The following is a 22,436-nucleotide window of genomic DNA, read 5'->3' on the forward strand; positions in this document are numbered from 1 at the left end:
GCCCCGCCCACCGCGCCTGCGCGGGGCCGCGAGCGCGTCCCTTCCGCCTCCCGCGGAAGCGCCGCCCCCGCCGCTTCCGGGATCCTGCGGCTCCTGGGGAGCCTCGGGAGCGGCGGGCGCGGTGGCGGCGGGCGCGGAGCTCCAGCGGCCGGGGCCCGGCCCCAGCGCCGCACCGTGCCACGGCAGCGGGGCCGCCACCGCCTCCTCTGCCGCCCTGCTGCTGCTGCTGAGGTAAATCCCCTCGCGGTCCCTCCCCCGAGCCCCGGCGGGTCCCCGTGAGGAGGAGCGCGGTGGCCCCGGGAAGGACAAGCGGGGCTGAGCCGCCTCAGGCCGGGCTGGGCTGCCCTCAGGCCGGGTTGGGCGCTGAGCTGCTGTCTGGCCGCAGTTCGTGGGGTGTTTCTGCCTGTGCTGTTGCTTTCCGCGTTATTGACACCACCCCCCAAAAAAAAAAAAAAAAAATTAAAAATTATCCATCAGTAGGTATGAAAAGAAGCCCGGACGTGTCCCCCGAGCCCCAGCGCGGGTGTTGTGGAGCCCGAGGGGAACTGGAAGGGCAGCGAGCAGCCCCCGTTTGATTCTCACCTCTCCAGCCGTGCCCTGAGGCTTTCTCTGGGGGGTTTGACTTGATTTATGTGGTTTTTAATCTTCCTCATTTCCAGGAGGGGAGAATGTCTCTTGCAGGAAGTGGGAATGCAAATATCTCTCAAATGAGAGGGTGGGTTCGTGCAGCACACGGTGTGTGTGTGTGATCTGTGCCATAAAATTAAAAATAAAAGGGATTGGGAAATCACTGGCTACTTTTTCTGTGCTGAATATCCACTCGTGTGATGGTATCGGGATGCAGAATTACAGTGATGTAACTGTTTTTGCTTTGCTGGAGACATAATTAGGTTGAAGTCGCCGTGACTGTTCACATTAACAGACTTAAATTAGCTCTTTTTGAAGTGAATGCTCTCCGACTTTGAAAATTTACAGATAAAAAGGAGCCGTGGCGGTTCATTAGGAGATGAAACTGATGTGAAATTTTAGTGGTTTGAGATTAGAGTTAAATGGCTGAGATCTCTCTGCGGCTGAAAGAAATTGGTGATACTTTTATCTCTCCAAAGCCTTCTTGGTTTTCCTTTGGCAATAGCGTGTTTTGTATCATAGAGATCTGAAGGATTTCTTTTTTATGTCTTTTACGAGGACGGAGAACTCTTAAGGGAAGTGAATCGATGGGATTTTGCAGTGGTTGAATGGCTGAACATGAAGAACGTAGAGGAAACATGAGGATTTATGTGTCTGGTGTGAGGAACAATTGAAACAAAGGCTGGAACCTTTGAGGCTTGAGTGCCTCTAATGAATATTGGAAGCTGCTAGTGAGAATAGTTTGACCAAGAGCATTATTTTTTGGAGCCTGGGAGGAAGAATGACATGGATATGGATATAATAGCTGACAGTAAAATGTGCTTGCCAGGTCGATATCACAGAGCAATCACTGTGTGTGACACCTGAGCTCTCCTCAGCTGAGTGTGAGGATATTGTGTGTGTGTGCACTGATGAAGGCAAAAATTAGAAATAAAAAGTTTACTCTCTTAAGTAGGATGTGATTCATGCAATTGCTGTTGGCAAAGAGGTAAAACCTCCAGCTTTCCCATGCCAATGTTGATATTGGTGTGAGCCTTGTGGAGTCTAATCTGAGTTTGAGCCTGTGGCCCTGTTCCAGAAGAGGCAGAAATCAAAGCCCGGCCTCAGATCCTGTTTGTGTCCTTCCCAGGTGAAGGTTGTTCAGTCCAGGAGTGTTTTGTCCTTGCTGCTGTTCCTCAGTGAACTCTGGGTGGATCAGGTTGTGTGTTTGGTTCCTTGCTGGGCACCAAAGTCGTGTGTGAATATATTTTCTTTGACTTTCACATCTCAGGGTAAACAATGTGTTATTGAAAAGATCCCATTGAACATCTCTGGGGTTGTTTTGTGCTTATGGAAGAGTGATTTGGTATCACAAATCTATTCCATGTCTGATAGCAAAGCTTTTAATACTTTGTACAAATATGTGTTCTGAATACGCACATTGGAGTGTTTTCGTGCGTTTTTAATGATTTCTTTTACCTTGAATTCTCATTTCTGGGTTTTGAGGATGTTAATATATATATATATAGATATGTATATATATATATATAGATATGTATAGATATATATATATATGTTTTGAGGATATAAAGATGATATTGGTATAAATCATAGAAGTGGTTTGTGTTGGAAGGGACCTTAAAGGTCATCTTGTTTCCACCCCTTGGGATGAGATTGCTCAGAGCTCCATCCAACCTGGCCTTAAACAATTCCAGGGATGGGGCAACCTCTGCCAGGGCCTCACCACCTTCACAGAGGGGAATTCATTTATTCATTCTGTACATCTAAACTAAATTTCTTCTCTTTAAGTTTGAAAAAAGGCATATGTAATTAGGTGATCACCTTCTTCCACTAAAACCAGTCCTTTTACCAGGTCATCTTTCTGGTGCTCATGAATTTATAATGTAACTCCTTCAAAAGTTATTTGATTTTTTTTTTTTTTTTTTTTTTTTTTTTTTTTTTTTTTTTTTAAATTCCAGTAGTGTATCTGCATTTTCGGCCTGAGTTTCAGTACCAGTGAGGTGCAGGTGAGGTGAGATATTCTCCACCTGAGAATTTCAAATAACCCCTAAGAGTGGAACTGGTTTAGGTCAGGTTTAATCCAACCACGTGTGCAAACGTAACATTGGGCACGAAGCATTGGATAATTTGCTGTTATCTTCTGGTGCCAGATAAAGATTTGTAAAAGGTCAAATTAAAAACTGCTGCTCGGTGTGTTAGAGGTTGAAGTGTAGTGCTTTGACCTTTTGTACTCTTAAGTATGCACCAAAGAGTAAATTTGGTTAGGACAGGCATTGGAGCAAATAAATGAAGAGCAGAGGGGAACTATGAGAACCTCAGTGGGGGTGCTGAGCTCTTCCTAAAGAGGGAGAACTTTCCAACATTGATCCTCTTCCCTTGGAGGGACCAAGGTGGGGCCGCTGGTGTGGGCAGCTGGAGAGGAGAAGGATGGGGCACATCCCATGGGAATGCCTAAATCCATTATTCCTGCACAGCTGATCTGAGGGGACACTTGCACACAAAGCAGGCTGTGATAAACACAGACTCTGCAGTCAGGATGAGGAGCTGACTGAACAAATCACATCCCCGTCTCCTCAGTGAACTCCGTGAGCGATCGCAGCTGGTGAGTGTGAGCTGAATATTTCACCTGTGGAGGCTGAGTGTGTCGTGTTCCCTCAGCTGTCATCATCCCCAGCTCCAAACAGAGGGTGACACTGCACATCACTGTGAGACACCCAGCCTGGCTGCTCCTGTGCCTCTGCTCAGCTGCCACCAGATGCCACGTCAGTGACAGCTTGATGGCTTGTGGGTTTCACAATATTGTGACGTTTAAGAAGAGTCTGAAATCTTATTTGTAAAGCAAACCACAAAGCAACCACAGCTTCCTGCAGTGATAGAAGATAAGAGGAAGGGTGATTTTAAACTAGAAGAAGGGCAGTTGGGATTTGATATCAGAGGTTTTTCACAGTGAGGGTGGTGAAGCTCTGGCACAGCCTCTTCCCTAGAAATGTCCAAGCTCAGGTTGGATGGAGGTTTGGAGCAACCTGAGATAGTGGGAGGTGTCCCTGCCCATGGCAGAGGGTGGCACTAAGTGACATTAAAAGGTCCCTTTCAACCCAATCTATTCAATAATTCTGATATATTCATAATAAACACTTGCATTAACATTTAGTCTCAGTAGAATGTTTGAGTTTGTTTAAATAAGATAAGAGACTTCTCCTTTTCAATTCCCCTTGAACTGGGAGAATTTGAGAATGGGCACTGAAGAACTCCAGCAGTAACATTGTATTTGGAGTATCTATTTCTAACAAGCTGCTTTCAGAAGCTTTTAAAAAAAGTGACTTTGTATTTGCTGTAGCTCTTAAATATCAGAATCTTTGTTACTCTCAAAATATATTAAGTTAACCTTGGAAATAAGAGTGATTTCCAGGTCACAGAATTTACTTCAAATAAATAGAGACTAAAACTGATGAAGAAGAAAACCCTAGGTACTTCTTTAGGCAGCTTTAATCAGACAGCAACTCAGGCCCACACCTCTTCTGTTCTTTTCCCCAAATAGAAATGAAATGCAAGATTCTGTGCTGCAATCCTGCTCCAAGTGCCATGTGGTGATTTCCAAAAGTTAACAGCTAAAAATGTCAAGCTTTCAAGTACCTGGTCTTCTAAATAAACCAGGATTTTTTTCATTGTAGCTGCGTGCAGGGCGTTTCAGAGTGCTACTATTGATGTGTGTCATTTGTATTTAACAGTGTTTTCCTGATGCAGCTTTGCTAACCAAAGTTTGTTGGTGATGTCTTTTCAGATTTACATCAGACATGACTATGTGAATAACCAGGGATAACCCAAAGGCAGGACAGGATGTCAGAATAACATACAGAACATTTTTGAGGTATTTTTTTTTGTTTTGGATTTCTTTAATTGTGCTAAAATCTTTTCGGTTTTGTCTTTAAGGCATTTAAGCGAAATGAATGCAGTAATTCTGTGCCATTCCATACTTAAAACATTCCTTAAAAGTTTTAGAAGCACATTTTTGATTAAGTAATGGCTGATTTGCATCGTTGTTTACATGATCTTCATGTTCCAGCTGCTAATTATGTATTTTTATGAAACTTAAATTTTCTTGACCACAAGAGGTGGTGATGTCCCAAAAGTGCTATTGGACTTAATTGGCACAGATTGTAGTTTTAACTGTGAACATTTAGGAGGATCAAGATCATTTGAACTGGGTGAAAAGAGGGCCTTATTTAGGTTAAGTTAATCTTTAATTACTTTTAAAGGAGATAAAATTCATTCTTTCCTAAGGTAATTTTCTTGCATATGACATCTTCATCCTTGGCTTAGCAGCTGCATTCTGGTGAGAGAGAGGAATTTTGTCCAAAAAACCTCCAATGTGTGAACAGAAACTACAGTTTAACTCCTAGAAATTGTAATAGATGCAAGCGGCAGAGCTGAATTCCAGTTTATTCTGTTCCACAAGCAGAGAATGTGTCCTTCAGACACCTCACAGTGTCCAGGGAGCTTCCCAGCTATTTTTGCAGTTGCTCTCACATCTCTCTCTGCTGCATCTGCATGTGTTTATTTTCATTTCTTGGATTGCTCCTGCCTAACATCAAAGCTTTAAGGATCAGAAGGATTTCCTGGGTGAGAACGTGTTATCCTCATTCCTGATAAAGAGTTTTTAAAGGGTTTAGACAAACACAGCTTCATCAAAAACCATCTCAGTGCCAATGTCTTCACCTGGTAATGGTCACTTGGACCATTCTAGAGGGACAAAGTGATCCCATGTTCAAGGTTTTGGGATGGGAATTGCAGTGCCATAATCCCTACAGTCTGTATGGGCTGCCATTAGTAAGGAGGAAGAAGAGAGACCTCTGTGTGCCTGTCATAAATCAATAAAAATGCTTTCAGGTTTCTCTCAGGCATGGCCTTTAAGAGCAGGAATCAATATGATTTTTAGAACACAGTATACTTTTAAAGCAGCAGGATATTCTTGAGGGCTCATGTTAAAGCTTTGTCTCCTGTTTGTTGATAGCACTTCAGCTCTGCCCTTCCATATCTTTCCTTGGGAGAGATGTCTGGAAAATAATGCTGTTTTCATGAGGGCTGTTAAGGCTTCAAGTCTGGCTTTTGCTCCACGTTGGAAGGACAACAAAGCCCTGAAAGATTTTTTTCATGAAATTAAATTAATTAATGTGTTCTTTGAAAATCTGATTCATGTAATCTGTTGCCATGTTAATTTAACCAAAACCATTTGTTTCCCTTAAGTTTGGGCTGATCTGAGACCATTTTATGAGTTATCCAATATATCTTTGTGGCAAGCTTGTGGTTTTTCCAAAACAATAACATTTTTGTCAACAAATTTAGCTGCTTTCTAACTTGCTGTGTTGTTTGTTGTGAGCAATGTATTAGAACAGCTTTATTTCCATCCTGGTTTTCCTTTCTACCCTCACTGGCTGCAGCAGAATAAAAACCCAACAGTCTGGTGCCATAATTTGCTGCTTTCAGAGAGACATGAGCTGTAATTTAATGAAGACTTTGCCATTTTAGTTTGAGATAAAAGAGAGTTGAGTTTTTAACAGAAGGGGAGGAGTGGTTTATGAGCACAGCGGGATGGAAATGAAAGCAGTCTAAAATCCCTTTGTCAGGCGTTGAAGTTGCATGTTTGTGGTGGGTTAACCCTGGCTGGACACCCACCAAAGCTGGTTTGTGTTTCCCCTCAGCTGGAGAGGGGAGAGAAAATATAAAAAAAAGGCTTGTGGGTTGAGATAAGAGCAGGAGAGATCACTCAGCAATTACCTTCACGGGCTTGACCTCAGCTTGATTTATTACCAATGACATTAGAGTAAAACAATAAGAAATAAAAAATAAGAACCAACCAAAAAAACCCTCTAAAACCAAACAAAAAAGCCTTTAAAACCAACCAAAAAACCTTCTAAAAACAAAATCTTAATTGTGTCTCCCCTTATTTCATATTCATCTTGACATAGTCACGGAACCGCTCAGGTGTCGATCAAAAGGAATCCCAGTTCTGTTTTGAACCTGAACATCATTTATCTCCCAGAAAGAAAAACCCAGAGCCACCTGTTCTCTGTTTCCTCATTAATAATTAATGCTGGTGGTGGTGTGTGTGTCCCTGCAGGGCGAGGCCAGCAAACCATGCAGTCATCAGGGCACCGTTTCCGCGATGTCGAGCACCACCCGCTCCTGGCCGACAATGACACCTACGACTCCTCCTCCTCCTCCTCAGAGGCCGACATGGCTGACAGGGTCTGGTTCATCAGGGATGGCTGTGGCATGGTCTGTGCCATCATGACCTGGCTGCTGGTGGTCTATGCAGACTTCGTAGTGACTTTTGTCATGTTGCTGCCTTCCAAAGACTTTTGGTACTCTGTGATCAACGGGGTCCTCTTTAACTGCTTGGCGGTGCTGGCTCTGTCATCACACCTGAGGACTATGCTGACTGATCCAGTAAGTATCCAAGAGTTCCTTGGCTTTGGATTGTCCCTTCCATCTGCACAGAGGTTTGGAGGAGTGATACCAGGTCTTCTCCTGCTGGGAAAAGTAGGAGAGTCAAACCCCCTCATGGTTAGGGTCAAACCCCCTCGTGTTGTAGTCAAACCCCTCGTGTTATAGTCAAACCCCTGATGGTTGGAGTTATAATCCTCGTGTTATAGTCAAAACCCTTGTGTTAGATTCAAAACCCTCAAGGTTTTAATGACACCTGTATTTATCATCAGGAATGGTACCTGTACTTCTGTTACTCCATCAATTAAACCATAAAGGAACAATCAATATAAAATTTATTAAAGTGTTAGACTCAAGGAAAAACCAGTAAATTGTTACTCCAGGTCCTGAAGAAGCTGATGAAGTTCAGTCTTCTCTGTCCTCATTTTTCTTACTTTTTTTTCATTAGATTTCATTTCAAAATTTGTACCTTTGTCCTCTTGCTTGTCTTAAAATGCTTCTTCCATTTGTGGCACGTGGAAGAACTTTTAGGGGTGGATGTGCTGCAAAACCTCTGGCAGATTTGGCATAATGGAAAACCACTGTTCCATGTGATTCCTGCAGTTTTGTCTTTAAATATTTGGAGTCAGAAGGAAGGGAGATTTAAGCTGAGCACACATTAAAGCAGTGTAGGTGTAAGAGGTCTTGAAAGTGCTCATTTCTTAGAACTTTTACTCTTCAAGATTTCCAGAGATGAAATAGTTGATTTTGTACTAAAGGCTATTACTATTTTAGGGAATAAATCTGGGAAAAGTGGAGTGAAGGGAAAAACATCTATTTTTGCCAGATTTTTGGAGAAAAATCTCCATTTTTTCTCCAGTACCAGTGTATAGAGGAGTTATGGGAGTGTTCACAAACCCAGCAGAGTGTTGTAGTTAATGATTTTCTAGATCTTTGATTTACTTCTGCCCACACCCAGTGATGAAATATCACAACTTCTACAAACTGTGACAGCTAAGAGAGTTAATGGTTTAAGGATTTATTGCTTAAAATATGAGCTGGTAAAACTGGGTGTCTCTCTAGACCTGTGTTGTATTTTTTATGGGTAAAACATGATGCAAACTGAGATGAGTCACTGCTTTTTCCCTCTATTCCTTTCCTGCTGACTCCCAGAATGGAAGACACAACTGTGTGATAGAAACTTAAGATGAAAGGAAGAAAGGAATGAACTGCCTCAAAAACTTACGTGAATTAAATTTATTCTTGTAACTATAAAAATAGATTTTAGGTGGCTGGCTGTGACTGTGAAAGATGTTCTTGAAATAGAGCATGTTTTTGTCAGCAGAATGCTTGAAAGCATAGTCTGAGGTTCTCATCCTTGTGGCAGGTGAATGTGAGATGTTTACACCAAATATTAACTTGAGCAACAGCATTCAGATTGCAAAATCCACCTCAGGAGTACCAGATGAGTGTTTGAGGAAGTCTCTCTGTACCCCTGTGAGCACCAGTTCAGGTGTGAAGCAGCTCTCAGCTAAAGAGCTCACCTGGGACAGAACCTGGGCTGTGTCTTGGCAACACAAACACAAATTCATTATTCCAGGTCATGGGCAACAAAACCTCCCTGCCTAAGCAGAGGGGTGTTTTTGGCAGTGGAATGTGAATTCCTGCTGCCTTCTTAATTCTGTCCCAGAACTTCTTAAGGTGCCTGATGTTGCCAAGGGGGATTTTTGGAATGAGAATTAATTGTAGAATGTTGCAGTTGGCTTATGCTGACCTGGAGAAGGCTCTCCCTGTGTGAAGGAGGTGCTGACCTGGAGCAGTTGGTACAGAAAGGCCACTGCACTTGGCTGTCACATCGCAGTTTATTTCACAATCACTTCCCCTCACAGATAAGGCTTTACCTCCATAAATGAGCAGGGTGACAGTGGTGCTGTCCATTATTTTCTCCTCACTAATCCAAATGTAGATCCTGAACTCAGGAGGCTGAGGCAGCTCTGTGATAATCAGATCAGAGAACTAATCACTGAATGTTAATTTCTTTTCCCAATCAATTATTTCTCTTTTGAATCAGTTCCTTCAACTCTTTACCACCAAGCTGCACAATAAAGAAGAGTAAAGAAGCCAGTGCTGGTCCTGCCAACAGTCTCCGATCTAAAGATTTTAGGAAAAAAGAAGGACAGTTCTCAAAAACTTGGGGCAGGTGGTTAAACCTTGGCTTCAGAGAGTTGAAAAAACATTTTTCAAATTGCTGATTTAACTTCTGTGATGGCTTGGCCCATTAATCAAATGCCACACCAAATGCTCAGGGTAACTCCTCAGCAAACGATGAGCAGTACTTGTGTCTGCAGGGTAAGATGTGTCTCCCTCATTTCTCTGGGCTGGTGGCAGGATATTCTATGAGAATTAAGCTAATACTTGGCCAGAGATGAGTCTTGCTGAAATAAAGCTGAATTTGAGGTCAGGCAGAGGTAATTTATTCATTCGGAATTGATTCTGGCTTATAGGAGACTGGCTTTGGATAAATGAACTTATTTCAGCGATTATCCTGAGGTTACTGATATGAAGTCTATGAAATGTATTTTTAAATGCTCTCATGCCATTTAAGAAGCTTTCTCTCCTCTAATTGAAACGATTTCAGGGGGCTGTGCCCAAAGGAAATGCCACTAAAGAATACATGGATAATTTGCAACTGAAACCAGGAGAAGTGATCTACAAATGTCCCAAGTGCTGTAGTATCAAACCTGAGCGTGCACACCACTGCAGGTATGCCAGAGTTCCTTAAAGACTTCTGCATTTGGAGGCATGGAATGACATTCCTGATATTTGTTCCTTTTTATTTTTTTCCCCCTACAAATTTCTTTGGGTATCACTGAACTTTCAAATTCCTACTTGCAGAGTATTTTATAAGTGTAATGTGCTATGGCCAAAAATGGCTGTGGATGAGGGGAGAGAAGTAAGAGACTCAAAGATTTGATAAAAATAACTGTGCTCTGGTATCTTAAATTTGATCTGTGAATATCTTTTCCTGTACATAATTCCAGTTTATTGTGCTGTGTTGTAACGCAGGGCAAAGAAAAGAATCTCAAATTTCTGAGAGGAGCTGATTTAAGAAATGAATCCTGCAGTCTTAAATTAACAAAATTTAGAGTAGTTTTAAATGATTACTTTGTGTCATCTCCTCTTTGCAGTGCATTTGAAGTTACATGTGAATTGGCAGGTTATTTTCCCAAAGTTGCATGAATAATTGGTTAAATGCACTTGTACTTATTGAAAATCCATTTGAATAAGGACAGAAGTGATGATCATTTGAGCTAAACACGCTGTGGAAGAGATAGTGAATGTATATTTTTAATTCTCAGTCTTTGGAGTTTTCAGGCACTGTGGAGATGCTTTTTGTAGTGTTTATTGTGTGCCAGTTGAAAATAGCTGTGCCTGCATAATCAGGGCTTACATAAAGATGCAAATGCTTCTGGTGGCTCTCTAGGTGTGGGGAGTGATGTGTCTTGAATTGTGAGAAGTATTAAATTGAAGTCTCTGAGTTGCTGCCTGTCAAAGGAACAGAGCAGAGTCTTGTCAGGACTCTGAGCTGCTTCTGGAGCTTTGTGGGCTCCAAATGAAAAGCCTGGTGTGTGTCAGTGCTCAGTGAAACGCTCTGGCTGAGGAGCTGCTCCCGTTATAAACACTCAGCCTTGGCACGGGGCTCCTGTTCTTCCCTCAGCTCTGAGTGGGTTTTGTGTCTGGAGTGTGAAGGGAGAAGTTCCACGGATAAACAGGCGAGTATGGGATTATCTGCAGTGTGTTTGTGTGTGGTTCAGGCTGGCTTTGCTCAGGGGCAGGTCCCAGGGCTGCCTTGGTCCTTCGGGATGCTGCTGCTGCTTCATCAGCTCAGGAGTGTTCACTGCAGGGTGGCTGGGGGAGGATCAGCACAGCTGCTCCTGGGGCAGGAGGGGAGGAGGAGATCCCTGGGGATCCAGGAGAGCTGTGCAGTGTTCACAGGCCTGGCTCTGTGTCTGTGGGCTGCACTGAGGGAGCCCCACTCATTTTCTCATCCCATCTTCAGGTTGATTCCTGCAGAGACCTCGCAGGTAGCCACAGAAAGCATTTATTCCATCTTTGGTCCTGGTAGGATTTGCTAGTTTGGAAGGAGCCCTAAATGAAGGCATGTGGTGGTTTAGCATGAATGGGAAGGTTTTTTTTTTCCCTAAGGAAGTTATAGCATGGATTGACAGCTTGGCTGACAAATTAGGAGTGTTGTACACACCTCTGGAGACCCTGGTTAAATCAAAGGTTCCAGGTGACTTGGTCTTGTCCATATGACAGGAAAAGAGCTGGAGTATCAGAGATCCTGAAGCTCAAATACCTTCTTCATAGCAAGAATTTGAGCAGTATTTATTGTTAAAGCAGGGCAAGAATGGATAATGTGTGTGGAAAAGGAAATAGCTGATATTTTCTAAAGGGTTTGTTTTCCCCAAGCACCTGTTTAGGGATCTGGCTTTGTGTGTCTCAGGAATTGTTTTAAATTGGTCAAATATTCTGTCATGTTTTGCTGAAGGGTAAAGGAGGCTTTTTGGGGCTTTCTTTGTGCATCCCTGGCTCCACAGAACCTCTGGAAGAGAAAGCCAAAGCCTGAAAGTGTGAGGCTGCTGTCATGTTTTTCACAGCAGTTGGATTTCTGGTTTAATTGTCTTTGTTTCTGTTAATCTGATTCTTTGCCTTCGATTTATCCCTGCAGGAGTTTACTCTGTAGAAAAAGGGTTTGTTTGATTATGCTGCCAATTTTTTTTATTGGTTTGCAAACCCATTCCAAGGACTTTAAAAGGATGGTCTAGTCCCAAGTATTCAAAGTGGCAATTTGCTGATAGAAGAGACTTGAAAATGGAAATTGAAGTTGGGAAATACTTACACTGAGAGCCACAGTGCATGTTTTGAGTAGTAAATTATTAACAGAAGAGACTCTTAGGATGTAGTTACAAAAACTGTTGTGCAACACTGCAACAGAAGTTCTTTAAAGGAAGAAAAATAATTTCATAACACACTTTAGTAAAGAGGGAAAGAGCAGGAACCTTTTATTTACAGCTAAGCATCTCTGAAATACATTAAAATGATGTTTTAGTGAGCAGTTAACATTTTCAGCACAGGGAAGAGCCCTATCCTGAGTGAATGGGGTTTCATTTTCACCGAAGGAGCACAGCTGTCATCATTTCTGCCTGTTCTGAGTGCCTGTGTTTGTGTGTGAGGAACTGTTACTCTGAATTAAGTCGCTGAGATGTTTCCACCAGGCTCCCAGGGAATATCTGTTACCCACACCCATTTCTCTGGAGTTTTTCTGAATGTTATTTTTGGCATTCAGAGCTGTAATTGCACCTGCCTGAGTTCACGGAGGAGAGACTTTTCTCCATCCACAGGTGCTTGTTCTGTTTGCTTCTCTCCTGTGAACACCCCAGGGTGCAGCTGAGAGAGGGATTCCCCCAAACTCCTGCTGCACAAAAAGGAATAAAATACAAGGGATGGGGTAGGAAGAAGGCAGAACCACTGCTTGAAGCAGTGCTGTGAGATTGTTGGTGTGAGATCAGGAATGAAGGCAGAGTTCCAGATATCTGAGCTCTTGTGGGAGCTCTGTGTGGGCTTGTGAGAAATTCTGAATGAGTAGAAGCGAGTCCTGCCCACCTCACATCCTCCAGCATTCAGCTCAGTTGAGCCTGGGTAGGATTTTACTCAGCACTTCACATTAATATTGTTTTTAGAGTGCTGGCGTGGGTTCTGTGGCACATCAGGAGCTTTGTCTGGTTGTGATGCTCAGGGAAATGAGAGGCTGAACTTGCAGGCAGCAAGGAAAATCTTCTGAGGAGCCTCATGAATGTCTCCTCTGGGGTGATACCCACTTTTCCTGCACCACTGAGTGGTTGTGGTGTTTATCTGGTGCTGGGATTTTCACTTGTATTTAAAAAGTCATTTGTGGCAGAGGTTGAATTCTCTTTATTGTCCATGAAACAGGAGGCAGGGAGAATGTAGGGGCTGGATTTTGATAGCTCAGAGCAAAGGCAGCCTCACTTGGTATTCTTCCCCATAACCTGCACAATGGGTGTATTCTGCCTCGTGCTGAATTACCTCAGAATCATACAAATGTGATGAGTTAAAAGTTATTTTCTGCCTCAGAGCATTGATTTCCCCCTACACCTCCCTCTTTTGTCTCTCCAGTGACAGTCACCCAACTTTGCTGTGTGGTTTGTCACCACAGCACTCGCAGACACCACACCTAAATCAGCCTGTGCTAAAAACAAAGGGGTTTGAATAAGAGTTCCTGCATTTTTTAGGCTTATTTGGTTTGGTGACTGCTGAAGTGAAAATGTTTAATATTCTGGCTATTCTGAGGGAAAATCTGGAGCACTGAGTGTGTGGCTGTCTTCAGTACAAAGCTGGGAAAGTGGAATATCAGCATTGCTTAAGCTATTGATTTCTGAAGAACTACAACAGATGTTGCAACTGTTTTAGTTTTGGTGTGTAATTGTTCATATTTGGCTGCAGAACTGAGCCCTCTGCTGCTCTGTGGCAGATGTAAAATGGAGTTATTGCAGTATTTGACTTCTGTGGGCATAGCCTTGACTCCAAACTGGGCAGGAACCAAGTGAACCAGCAAAGAGCAGGAGTGTTCAAGAAGTCAGGAACAAGTAGCCACTCGATAAGTGCTGGTTATAGTTTCAATATTTGTGGTTTCTGTTGAGGAAGTGAGGTTTGATGGTGTAAGCTGTGCTTTAGTTGAGATTTTGATTGCATAAGTTTAGAATTTTATGGCCATTTGACACCTCAAGAGTGACAGTTTCTCTCTTGAAGATGTGAATTTCTTGGGTTTCTTCTTATCCACAAGCGAAATTTACAACTTGAAAGCCTGTAAAATATTTACTTTATCTAAAAACCTTCTCCAGAAGGGAAAGGGTTTTATTAATACTGAATATAGACAGAGCTGAAGCTTTGCCTGTTCTGAAGTTCTGGATTTGCTTGATTGTGTGTTTGGCTCTGCAGTGATTGTGGTTTATTGTGAGGAGTATTTTATGTACAAAATCAGTTTTGGAGCAACCAAAAGCTGAGTTGAAAGAGAACAAAGAGTTTCTTTAAAGAAATGCAGATAAAATCCCTGTCTGCAGTTTGCCATGAAATATTTCAGCACATCATCCTGTGACCACTGCCTGCCCTTGTTTCTCCATTTCAATTTCTCACCAGAAGCCTCTTGTCCTTTCTTGCAGCATTTGCAAGCGATGCATCCGAAAGATGGATCACCACTGCCCGTGGGTGAATAATTGTGTGGGGGAGAAAAATCAGAGATTTTTTGTTCTGTTTACGGTAAGTGAGCAGCAACAGCAGCTTGATTTTCATCTGAATACCTTGATTATAACAATTTATGTTGTGCTTGGTGAGTAATGGCTTTAGGACATGATTGTGTTGTTTGGTTGGGTGGGTTTTTTCCTTCTATATTCATTTTTATTAATTTTTATTTCGTGCTGTTTCAAAGTTTCTTGGTTTTGCTGTGTTTGATGTGGTGACAGTGAGTGAAGTGATGCTGTCTCTCGTTTGCAGATGTACATAGCCCTAATTTCAGCTCATGCTCTTGTACTCTGTGGATTTCAGTTCTTCTCCTGTGTCCGAGGGCAGTGGACTGGTGAGCAAAGAAATACTTCATTTTCATTATCACAATCTAGCAGATATTAGGGAAAAGTCATAGCATTCCTATTTTAGTCCCATCTTTGAGTGATATCCTTAAAACATTTCAGATCTGTTTGTCCATCACTCTCCTTTTTCTTTCTGGGTTTTTTGCCCCCTTTCCTTCAGTCATTCTCTGTAAGAGCTGTGGCAGTCAGGGGCATTCTCTCTCCCTTTACACACAGTAGTAATTTACTACCTGTGTAGTAGGAAGGAAACTGTGCTGCTCCTCAACCACCTCAGTTCTACATCACCTAAATTTGGGCTTTGTGTGCCCAACCTCAGTTCTGGCAATGACACCTGAAATTTAAACATATTTCTCCCTCATTCCATTACTGGAGTCAGCTGTGGGACTCCTTCAGAAAAGAAATTCCTTAAACTTATCCCAGTTTTTTGGGTTTTTTTTTAGGCTTCTGGCTTGTATATCTTAATGCCAGAGCTCATTTTGGTCTTGTGCTTTTGGCAGATTTCTGATACATGGTATATGAAGCAGCAGGGAAGTCCATGTGAATCTTGATTTTTTTTCTGAATATTTCATTAAGTGGATGGAACCTGAGAACTACATTTTTTTTTACTTGAAACTTTCCACCCTCCTGTACACTGTCCCTGTTTAAATATAATTGAGTTAATCAAGTGATCAGAGGCTCTGCAGAGATGTGAGGCAGAACATGATTACTTTGTGTGGAGAATTAAAAAAAGAAAAAAAAAAAAAAAGAGTAATAAAGCAATCACAGCCAAGTGGAACATCTGTATTAGCGAGTCAGGGCTGACAGTGAGGATGATTTTTACAGCTCCTGCCATGCAGGAAGCTCCAAGCTGCTCTCTCATGTGCAGTTCTGAGTTTTTCACTCACCTCATGTGCAAACATTTATTTGATGGCCCTGAAATCCCGAGGCAGGATTGCAGAAATAGTTACCATGTGCTTTATAGGAAGGCAGAAGTGTTATTCCATAAAATCCTTCATTTTCTTGATCAGCAAATAAAGCTACTGCAAATGAGTTTGTTTTAAATGTGAAATGTTTCAAGTGCCAGACATGTAGGACATGCTCTGCAATTTGCTGTTGGGTTTTTTTTTTGGTAACCACATATCTCATTTTCACAGAGTGCAGTGACTTCTCCCCACCTGTAACTGTGATCCTGATGATCTTCTTGTGCCTTGAGGGTTTTCTGTTTCTCACTTTCACTGCAGTCATGTTTGGCACCCAAATCCACTCAATATGCAATGATGAAACGGTAAAAACCTCGACTTCTTTGTGTTCTGTAAAATTTATTCTGGGAAGATGTGATTAGATGTGGTTTTATTTGCACAAGGAGAGGCTCTTATTTTGGAGAAAGCTGCAAAACTTCAGTAGTTCATCATTTTTATATTTGACAGTTGGGAAGATTGGAATGGTTTACTGGGGGTTTCTTTCTAACAGAAGCTCTTGCACTGTTTGCTTTTCTGACATTTTGCAATTTGGTTTTAAATGACAAAGAATGCAAAACTTCTGACTTGAGGTTTGACTTTCCCTTCTGAGCTGGCACAAATTCCTGCTGGGTGCCATGAGAAATATCTACTTTTTTCAGATTTATACTGAAAATCACTCTCACCTCACTTTGATACGTTTTATCAGAGGATAAAACAGAGTTTGGGCCATTGGCTCCCTTGTTCCTAAATCTGCAGTGTCACATCTTGAGGGAATAATTGCCTGGGAAATTGAATCCTGTGACTGTTCAATATTTTCTCATGTTTAAAAGTGTATTTCAGTACCGAGGAGTAAGTGCAAAACAACTGGTAAATATTGAGCCTTCATTAGTGGGAAGCACAAAAAAATGACCATCAAAATAATGCATTTGGGAGAGTAATCCTGCCTCCAGTAATTGTGCAGCAGGAGCCTTGCTGTCTGCTTTCATTAACTGAGTAAACAGCTTGTCATGGAGGATACTGCACGTGGATCCATCAGCTTTGCTGGGAATTTTGTCTTTTAGCTTGAGGGGGAAAGAGATAGAGGGTAGATCAACCTTCTTGTACATATTTAATGTTTTAAATCTTCTGCCCTGTATCCACAGGGCTAAAACACTTTCTAACTTCTTCCTTAATAGTAAATAACAGCAAGAAACTTAATCAGCTGAGCAACAACACAATAAAAAAAGCTGCAAACGTGGTTTTTATAGCCACCATTAGATCAAACTAAACCTTGGACTCAGCAGTGCATCCCTGCCTGTGTTTATTTCCAGGAGATTGAAAGACTGAAGAGTGAAAAGCCAACGTGGGAGCGCAGGCTCCGCTGGGAAGGGATGAAATCTGTTTTTGGGGGCCAGCCCTCCCTCCTGTGGATCAACCCTTTCGCTGGATTTCGGATCAGGCGACTCCTGCTGCGAGGAAAGAAAGGAGGACCTGAGTTTTCTGTCTGAGTCTAAATATGCTGGGACTTGCAAGAATCCTATATAGTATTTATTTTGGGGCCAGAGAAGGCTGTCTACATATAATCTGTGACCAGGTGAAACTGATGTCAGACATTTGCTTGTAGCAAGCAGAGTTTTCTACGTTTATTGTCACAGACATCTCATTAATTTCTGAGACAGGAACTGGATCTGCCACGATCTTCACAGCAGGATACCAGAGGAAAAGCACGTGGTCACACTAAAGAAGCCAAATGTTGTCATGCTACTGTAATTTATTTTCTGAGATTACTTCCCCTTTTTTTTTTTTTTTTTTTTTTTTTTGTTAAATCCTTTTTATTTGATAAAGGTCTGGGGAATTAACCTGTGTGTTTTTATAAGGAATCCACGTCCTTGGATGCAGTTGTCAGTCGTTAGGAGGAGCATTCTGGTGGAAGTTGATCTCCAGTGAGACTCAGCCTTCTCAGTCCAGATTTCAGGGAATTGTGATTTATTCAGTTCTCCTTTCTCTTTCAGCTTGTCCTGATCAGCAGAGCTGTCCCTCTGTGTCCCACACATTGCTTTGTGCAGGCCCTGTCACACCCTGCCCAGCATCTTCCCTAAAGCCTGGCCTGTGTTTGGCTGTGTCCATCCCATCTGGCTTTTAGGGAAAGGCTAAATTCTCACTTGTAGCCTGGCTGGGGGCCAAATCCTACCCTGGGAGGTGCATTTCCAGCTCTTCATGCACAGGAACTCAAGTATGGATAAGAGGGAGCAGTGTCCTGCTGTGTGAGGTGACAAACTGGGGGGAATTCACTGCAAACACTTTGTCCTTGTAGGGTCTTGTTCTGCCCCTTTTTTACTGTACAGACTTTTCACAGAGGAAAAGCTGTTAATGATCCCTTCAGCAAAGACAGCAGAGAAAGAGGCAACTTCCCTCCTTTCTCGAGTGCAGCACATCTTAAATGTAGAAACATCTGCAACAGGAGGAGTTATTTTGAATTTAACCATTTCCAACCAAAACTACTTTGAAGAAATGAGAGCAATATAGGTCTAGAACTGCTTTATGTGGGCCTGACAAACAACAGTTAGTGCTAAAAAAAATGTTCATAAATCTGCAAGTAATGAAACACAAGCTGCAAGTAATAAAAATCCAGCTAAAAGTTGATTCTTGAAAAATTACATTTAGGCTATTTTTTTTTCGTATTATTGTTAACCTATAAATTACTGACCATATAAAGGATAAAGCAGGAGCCTTGATGCATAGCTTGAAACCGTGCCTAGAAAGTAAATAGCTCCCTGTTTTTGGGACTTGCCTTAAAATTGTCCTGTTTTTGCTTTTGCTCAGCCAGTGGCACTGGTGACCTGTCCCACCTCAAGCAGCTCCAGAACTCTGCATTTCCAGCCTCTGTGCCCTTCAGGAGCTGTTTCTTTTCTCAGTGCCCTGCTTTCTCCATCTCTTCGTGGCATCCTGATCCCAGCTCCATCAGTTTCTGTTCCACGGGCTGGCTGAAGGCACTGAGGGATCCATTTCTTGTCTGTGGCCCTGTGAACAAAACTGTGCAATACTTTGGGATATTTTCACTTTGCTTGGGGGGAGAGAAGGTGGTGGTGTGGAATGCTGGAGACTTCCTAGGTGGAAATCTGCTGGAATTGCAGTCCAATGAGCAAAACTGAGGGGGAAGCTGGAAGTTCCACAGAATTCTGTGCAGATTCAGTTGCACACCTTAAAGATTGGAAGAGAAAGTGTCTGGCTTTGTCCTGAGGCTCTTACTGTGTATATTGTTCAATGGGAAAATCAGAAAATATCACTCCAGGTGGTTGAACCCTGTGACTTGGCAAATGTGTGCGTGTGGAATCCGGTTTACTTGGCTTTTCAAATCCTTACGTTGTAATTTTTCTTTTTTTTTTTATGTAAAAAAGAATAAACTAATGAATTGAAGTCTTAGTTGATTAACTTCTCTACATGTCAGGGTTTTTTTTTTTTTTCACATATATTTAGATCAAAGCAGCTTCAGGGAAGTAATCTTGAATCCTTTGGTTTGTAATTAATTTGTATTTATATTAGTTAACAGGTGATACTCCTCCAAAGCTCCTCTGCTTATTAATAATTTTAAGCTACACTCCTTTAGCCCTTCTTGGGAATTCCCTTCATCCTCTGGTGTAGTTTCCTATTTTATTGTAGAACCATGGAATGATTTACATGGGAAAGGACCTTAAAGCTCATCTTGTTCCCACCCTGTTTGTCTGAGGTGAGTGGGAAAACACTTCCAATCTGAAAACTTACCTCAGCATTCCAGCATTTGCACTTCCAAGGAATTTAGGATAAATGCACGTTTGAATCTCCAGTTTTTCTGTGCAAATGTTGGATTTTTCCTGTTTCTGCAGCTTCAGGAGCAAAGACAGTTGTGAGCCTGGAGAGCAGCAGGTTGGGAGTGTCCACCCAAACAAGGGGGAGGAGGAACAAATGGCAGGAAATGACAGAAAGACTCAAAGCTGTTCATTTCCCTTTTGCAATAATTCTAAAAAACACTCTGAGATATTTTCTGGATCTATATCACACTCTGCTCTGATGTTTCTATGGAGAAAAGAGCTCCAAATCCATGAGCACAGACTTTTTGCCGATGCTGCTGGTATTTTGGAGCAGGTTAATGATTTGATTGTGTTTGTGTGCCACAGCAGCCAGGCTGGGCTGTGTTTGTGTGTATTTTAGGGAAGAGTTTGTTTATTCTCCAAAGGGAACAGACGTCCCTGCAGATGGAGCCTGCCAATTTATCTCCTTTTTATTTTCTTGTTTAATTTCTAGCAGTATTGTTCCAGGAATCCTTTCTGAAGTCTTAGACTTCGCAAGAATTCATTTATGGATTTTTTTATGTCTGTCCTGTGCAGAAATGTTAAATTTCTACATTTGTTCCTCTCCTCTCTGTTGGCTGCAGGTCCAATGCTGTGGGAGAAAGAAAGTGGCTTAAGGGGTTTTGAAATACAGAAATTGGGCTGTAAAATCATTTTGGAATCTGTTAATGACACTAAAATTAAGTGCACCAGCATTAGTTCTGTATATTTTTATTTTGAACAGGGTTACAGGTTAATTCATATTTTAATGTGGTTGGTGCTTCTTCATTGACCAGCTTGTTAATTTTTTATTCTGCTTCTTTCACTTAGCCATTTTTTTAATGTTCTGAATATATTTTAATATTTTTTTCCTGCCTGTATTCCAGTAGCACATCTGTTCCTGTCCTGCACTTCACTCTTGTCATCCCCAGCCAGAGCCCTGGAAATTATCCAGCAGGGATCAAAGCAAGCACAGGCTGGTTTTTAATAACAGAAGCAAAACTTTGCACCTCCAGAATATTTCTACAATTTCTCCTTATATTATAGTGCAGCATAAAATTAATATTGGAGGCAGATTCGGTGTTAAAGATGCCAAATATTAGAATTGGCAAGGAAAGGAATAACTCAGAAATATTTAAGGTTTTCTTGCCTGAGGTGCCCCATCCTGATAAGCAGCTGGCACCTGAGAAGGGAAAAATATTAATAAATGATGGCTTTGAACCTCTTTTGTTAACAAAATCATGATTCCAATAAAATAGACACCTCCAAGGTGTGTCTGCATAAGAATATTGGTTTAATTTAGAGTGGGGTTTGAGATGAGGGAAGCCAGAAAGATTCACAGCCAAACTGTTTTGGGCCTTTATACAGTAAATTATTCCTGCTGCAAACCTTCACTGGACCAGCTGAACACTGGGGGCTGTGTCTGATCTCCACTGCTGCATGGACAACTTTATTTTCTCCTCAGTTTGTGAATTCCATCAGTATCCAGTGAAAGCCAGGCTTTGCAGCCAGAGGTGATTCTTTTTAATGAAAAATAGGTATCTGTATTGGAGAGATCAGTGGAGAACCTTGGAAACTTGGTTTTGAATTCAAGAAAAGAGGCAAACTGTCCGGATGAAATACGAGAATATGGAATTTATTTCCCCCATAGATTTATTTTCTTACCATTAATGAGCATTAATGTACATTTAATGTCTGGAAGAGGAATGGAATGGAGCTGCTGGAGGCACTGGAAGCAATGCTGGCTCAGAACAGTTGCATCTGTCATGCAGCAGGAATGCCTCTGCAGTGGAACCTGCTCTCCAGATAGAGCTGTTTCAAATCAGGGTTTATCAGCATAAAACGTCAGATCAAATTCATCAGAGGCAGGAGAAAAATAAAACATTCTGATCCAGGTGAAATTCGAGCCTGCTCTCTGATGGTTTTCAGCTCTCTCTCTGGTGCTGCAGAGTGGCAACGCTGACCTTCCCCTGCTGCTGGAGGCTGGGATGCTCTTCCCGAGCTCCCTTTCAGTCTCTGGGGTTGTGTTTCCTCCAGCTGAGCATCTCCAGGTGCTCCCCAAATTCCTTCAGCAGGGAGGGGTGGGTTGGGAATTTTTACAAGGGGTCAGAACAAGGAATTCTCCATCGTGTCCCAGTGCTCAGGGCAGCCACTCCTGATCCCTCGGTGGCTGTTTGATAGAGGATGGTGCACAAATGAGCTGAAGGTTGGTGGAAATCTGATCATTTGTTTTGTAAGAAGGTCCCATTCATTCAAATCAACTCCGTAGCACAACGACAGCACTTTGGGAACTCTCGAGGCTGTGTAGTCACCACTGGGCTTATTTAATTTGTTGTTTAACTGCTGATTAAATTTCACATTAAGGCAGAAGCACCTTGTTTTAAATACAAACCCTTTTATAAAAAAGTGGCTCACAGACTTGCCTGTTCTTTTTCCTGGCTAATTTAGAGCCATGTTGCAGACATTACAAAGAAATACAAAACTAGAGAAAGATCGTGTCTGTGTAATGGGAAAAGGTATTTTGGGGCACTTTTTGGGGCAGTGAAAGTCTGCAGAAGATACAGAGCAGGGGTTTGGGGTAAGTCAGCCTTGATTTGGGGGTTTGCCAGAGCAGCAGCCACAGTCAGAGGCAGAGATCTTTGCTGCTGTCTGGTGTTAGATGTGCTCACAAGGCAGAGTCCATCCACTGGCTCACAAATGGACTCTGGATCTACTGGAAATTATGAAAAACAGCAAAATGTTGGTATTTCTGTTCATAATAAAGAACTGGGCAGCATGAAATGTTGGAACAAGCTCCCTCTGGGGGGAATAAGGCCTTGGCCTTGTAAGGATTACGATGCTATTTTTCCTAAAGCTTAACAGGAGAAATGGGAGTGCAATTAATTAAATTTGTGATGGGAACAGACCATTTCATCCCAATTCAGGCCGTGCTGTGTGCATGAAGGGTCACCAGGAGCTGTGCAAGGCGCTGGGGGTGATGGAGACGGCGGCTCTGGAAG

General features: G+C 42.2%; 1 protein-coding gene across 2 annotated transcripts; it reads left to right on the top strand.

Annotated features, from left to right (window-relative positions):
* The first annotated feature begins 202 nt into the window (after positions 1–202).
* On the top strand, positions 203–19,377 carry ZDHHC7 (zDHHC palmitoyltransferase 7). Of its 2 annotated transcripts, XM_083870146.1 has the most exons (8): positions 203–231; positions 4,409–4,495; positions 6,746–7,074; positions 9,689–9,813; positions 14,292–14,388; positions 14,623–14,704; positions 15,848–15,978; positions 16,963–19,377. In XM_083870146.1, exons 3-8 carry the CDS (start codon positions 6,763–6,765, stop codon positions 17,137–17,139), a joined length of 924 nt encoding a protein of 307 aa, XP_083726272.1. In that variant the 5' UTR covers positions 203–231; positions 4,409–4,495; positions 6,746–6,762; the 3' UTR covers positions 17,140–19,377. The 2 variants fall into 2 exon arrangements, with proteins under 2 accessions (XP_083726272.1, XP_083726273.1); XM_083870147.1 differs by lacking the exon at positions 203–231 and having other exon boundaries at positions 4,392–4,495.
* The last annotated feature ends 3,059 nt before the right edge of the window (positions 19,378–22,436 follow it).

Source organism: Zosterops lateralis, assembly GCF_965231275.1.
Source record: "Zosterops lateralis genome assembly, chromosome: 12".
NCBI classification, from domain to species: Eukaryota; Metazoa; Chordata; class Aves; order Passeriformes; family Zosteropidae; genus Zosterops; species Zosterops lateralis.

Excerpts from the sequence above, each read along its gene's own strand:
- ZDHHC7 (XM_083870146.1), top strand. The coding sequence starts at position 6,763 with ATGCAGTCATCAGGGCACCGTTTCCGCGATGTCGAGCACCACCCGCTC. Across the intron at positions 7,075-9,688 it reads GGACTATGCTGACTGATCCA|GGGGCTGTGCCCAAAGGAAA; the intron begins GTAAGTATCCAA and ends AAACGATTTCAG. Across the intron at positions 14,389-14,622 it reads GATTTTTTGTTCTGTTTACG|ATGTACATAGCCCTAATTTC; the intron begins GTAAGTGAGCAG and ends TCTCGTTTGCAG.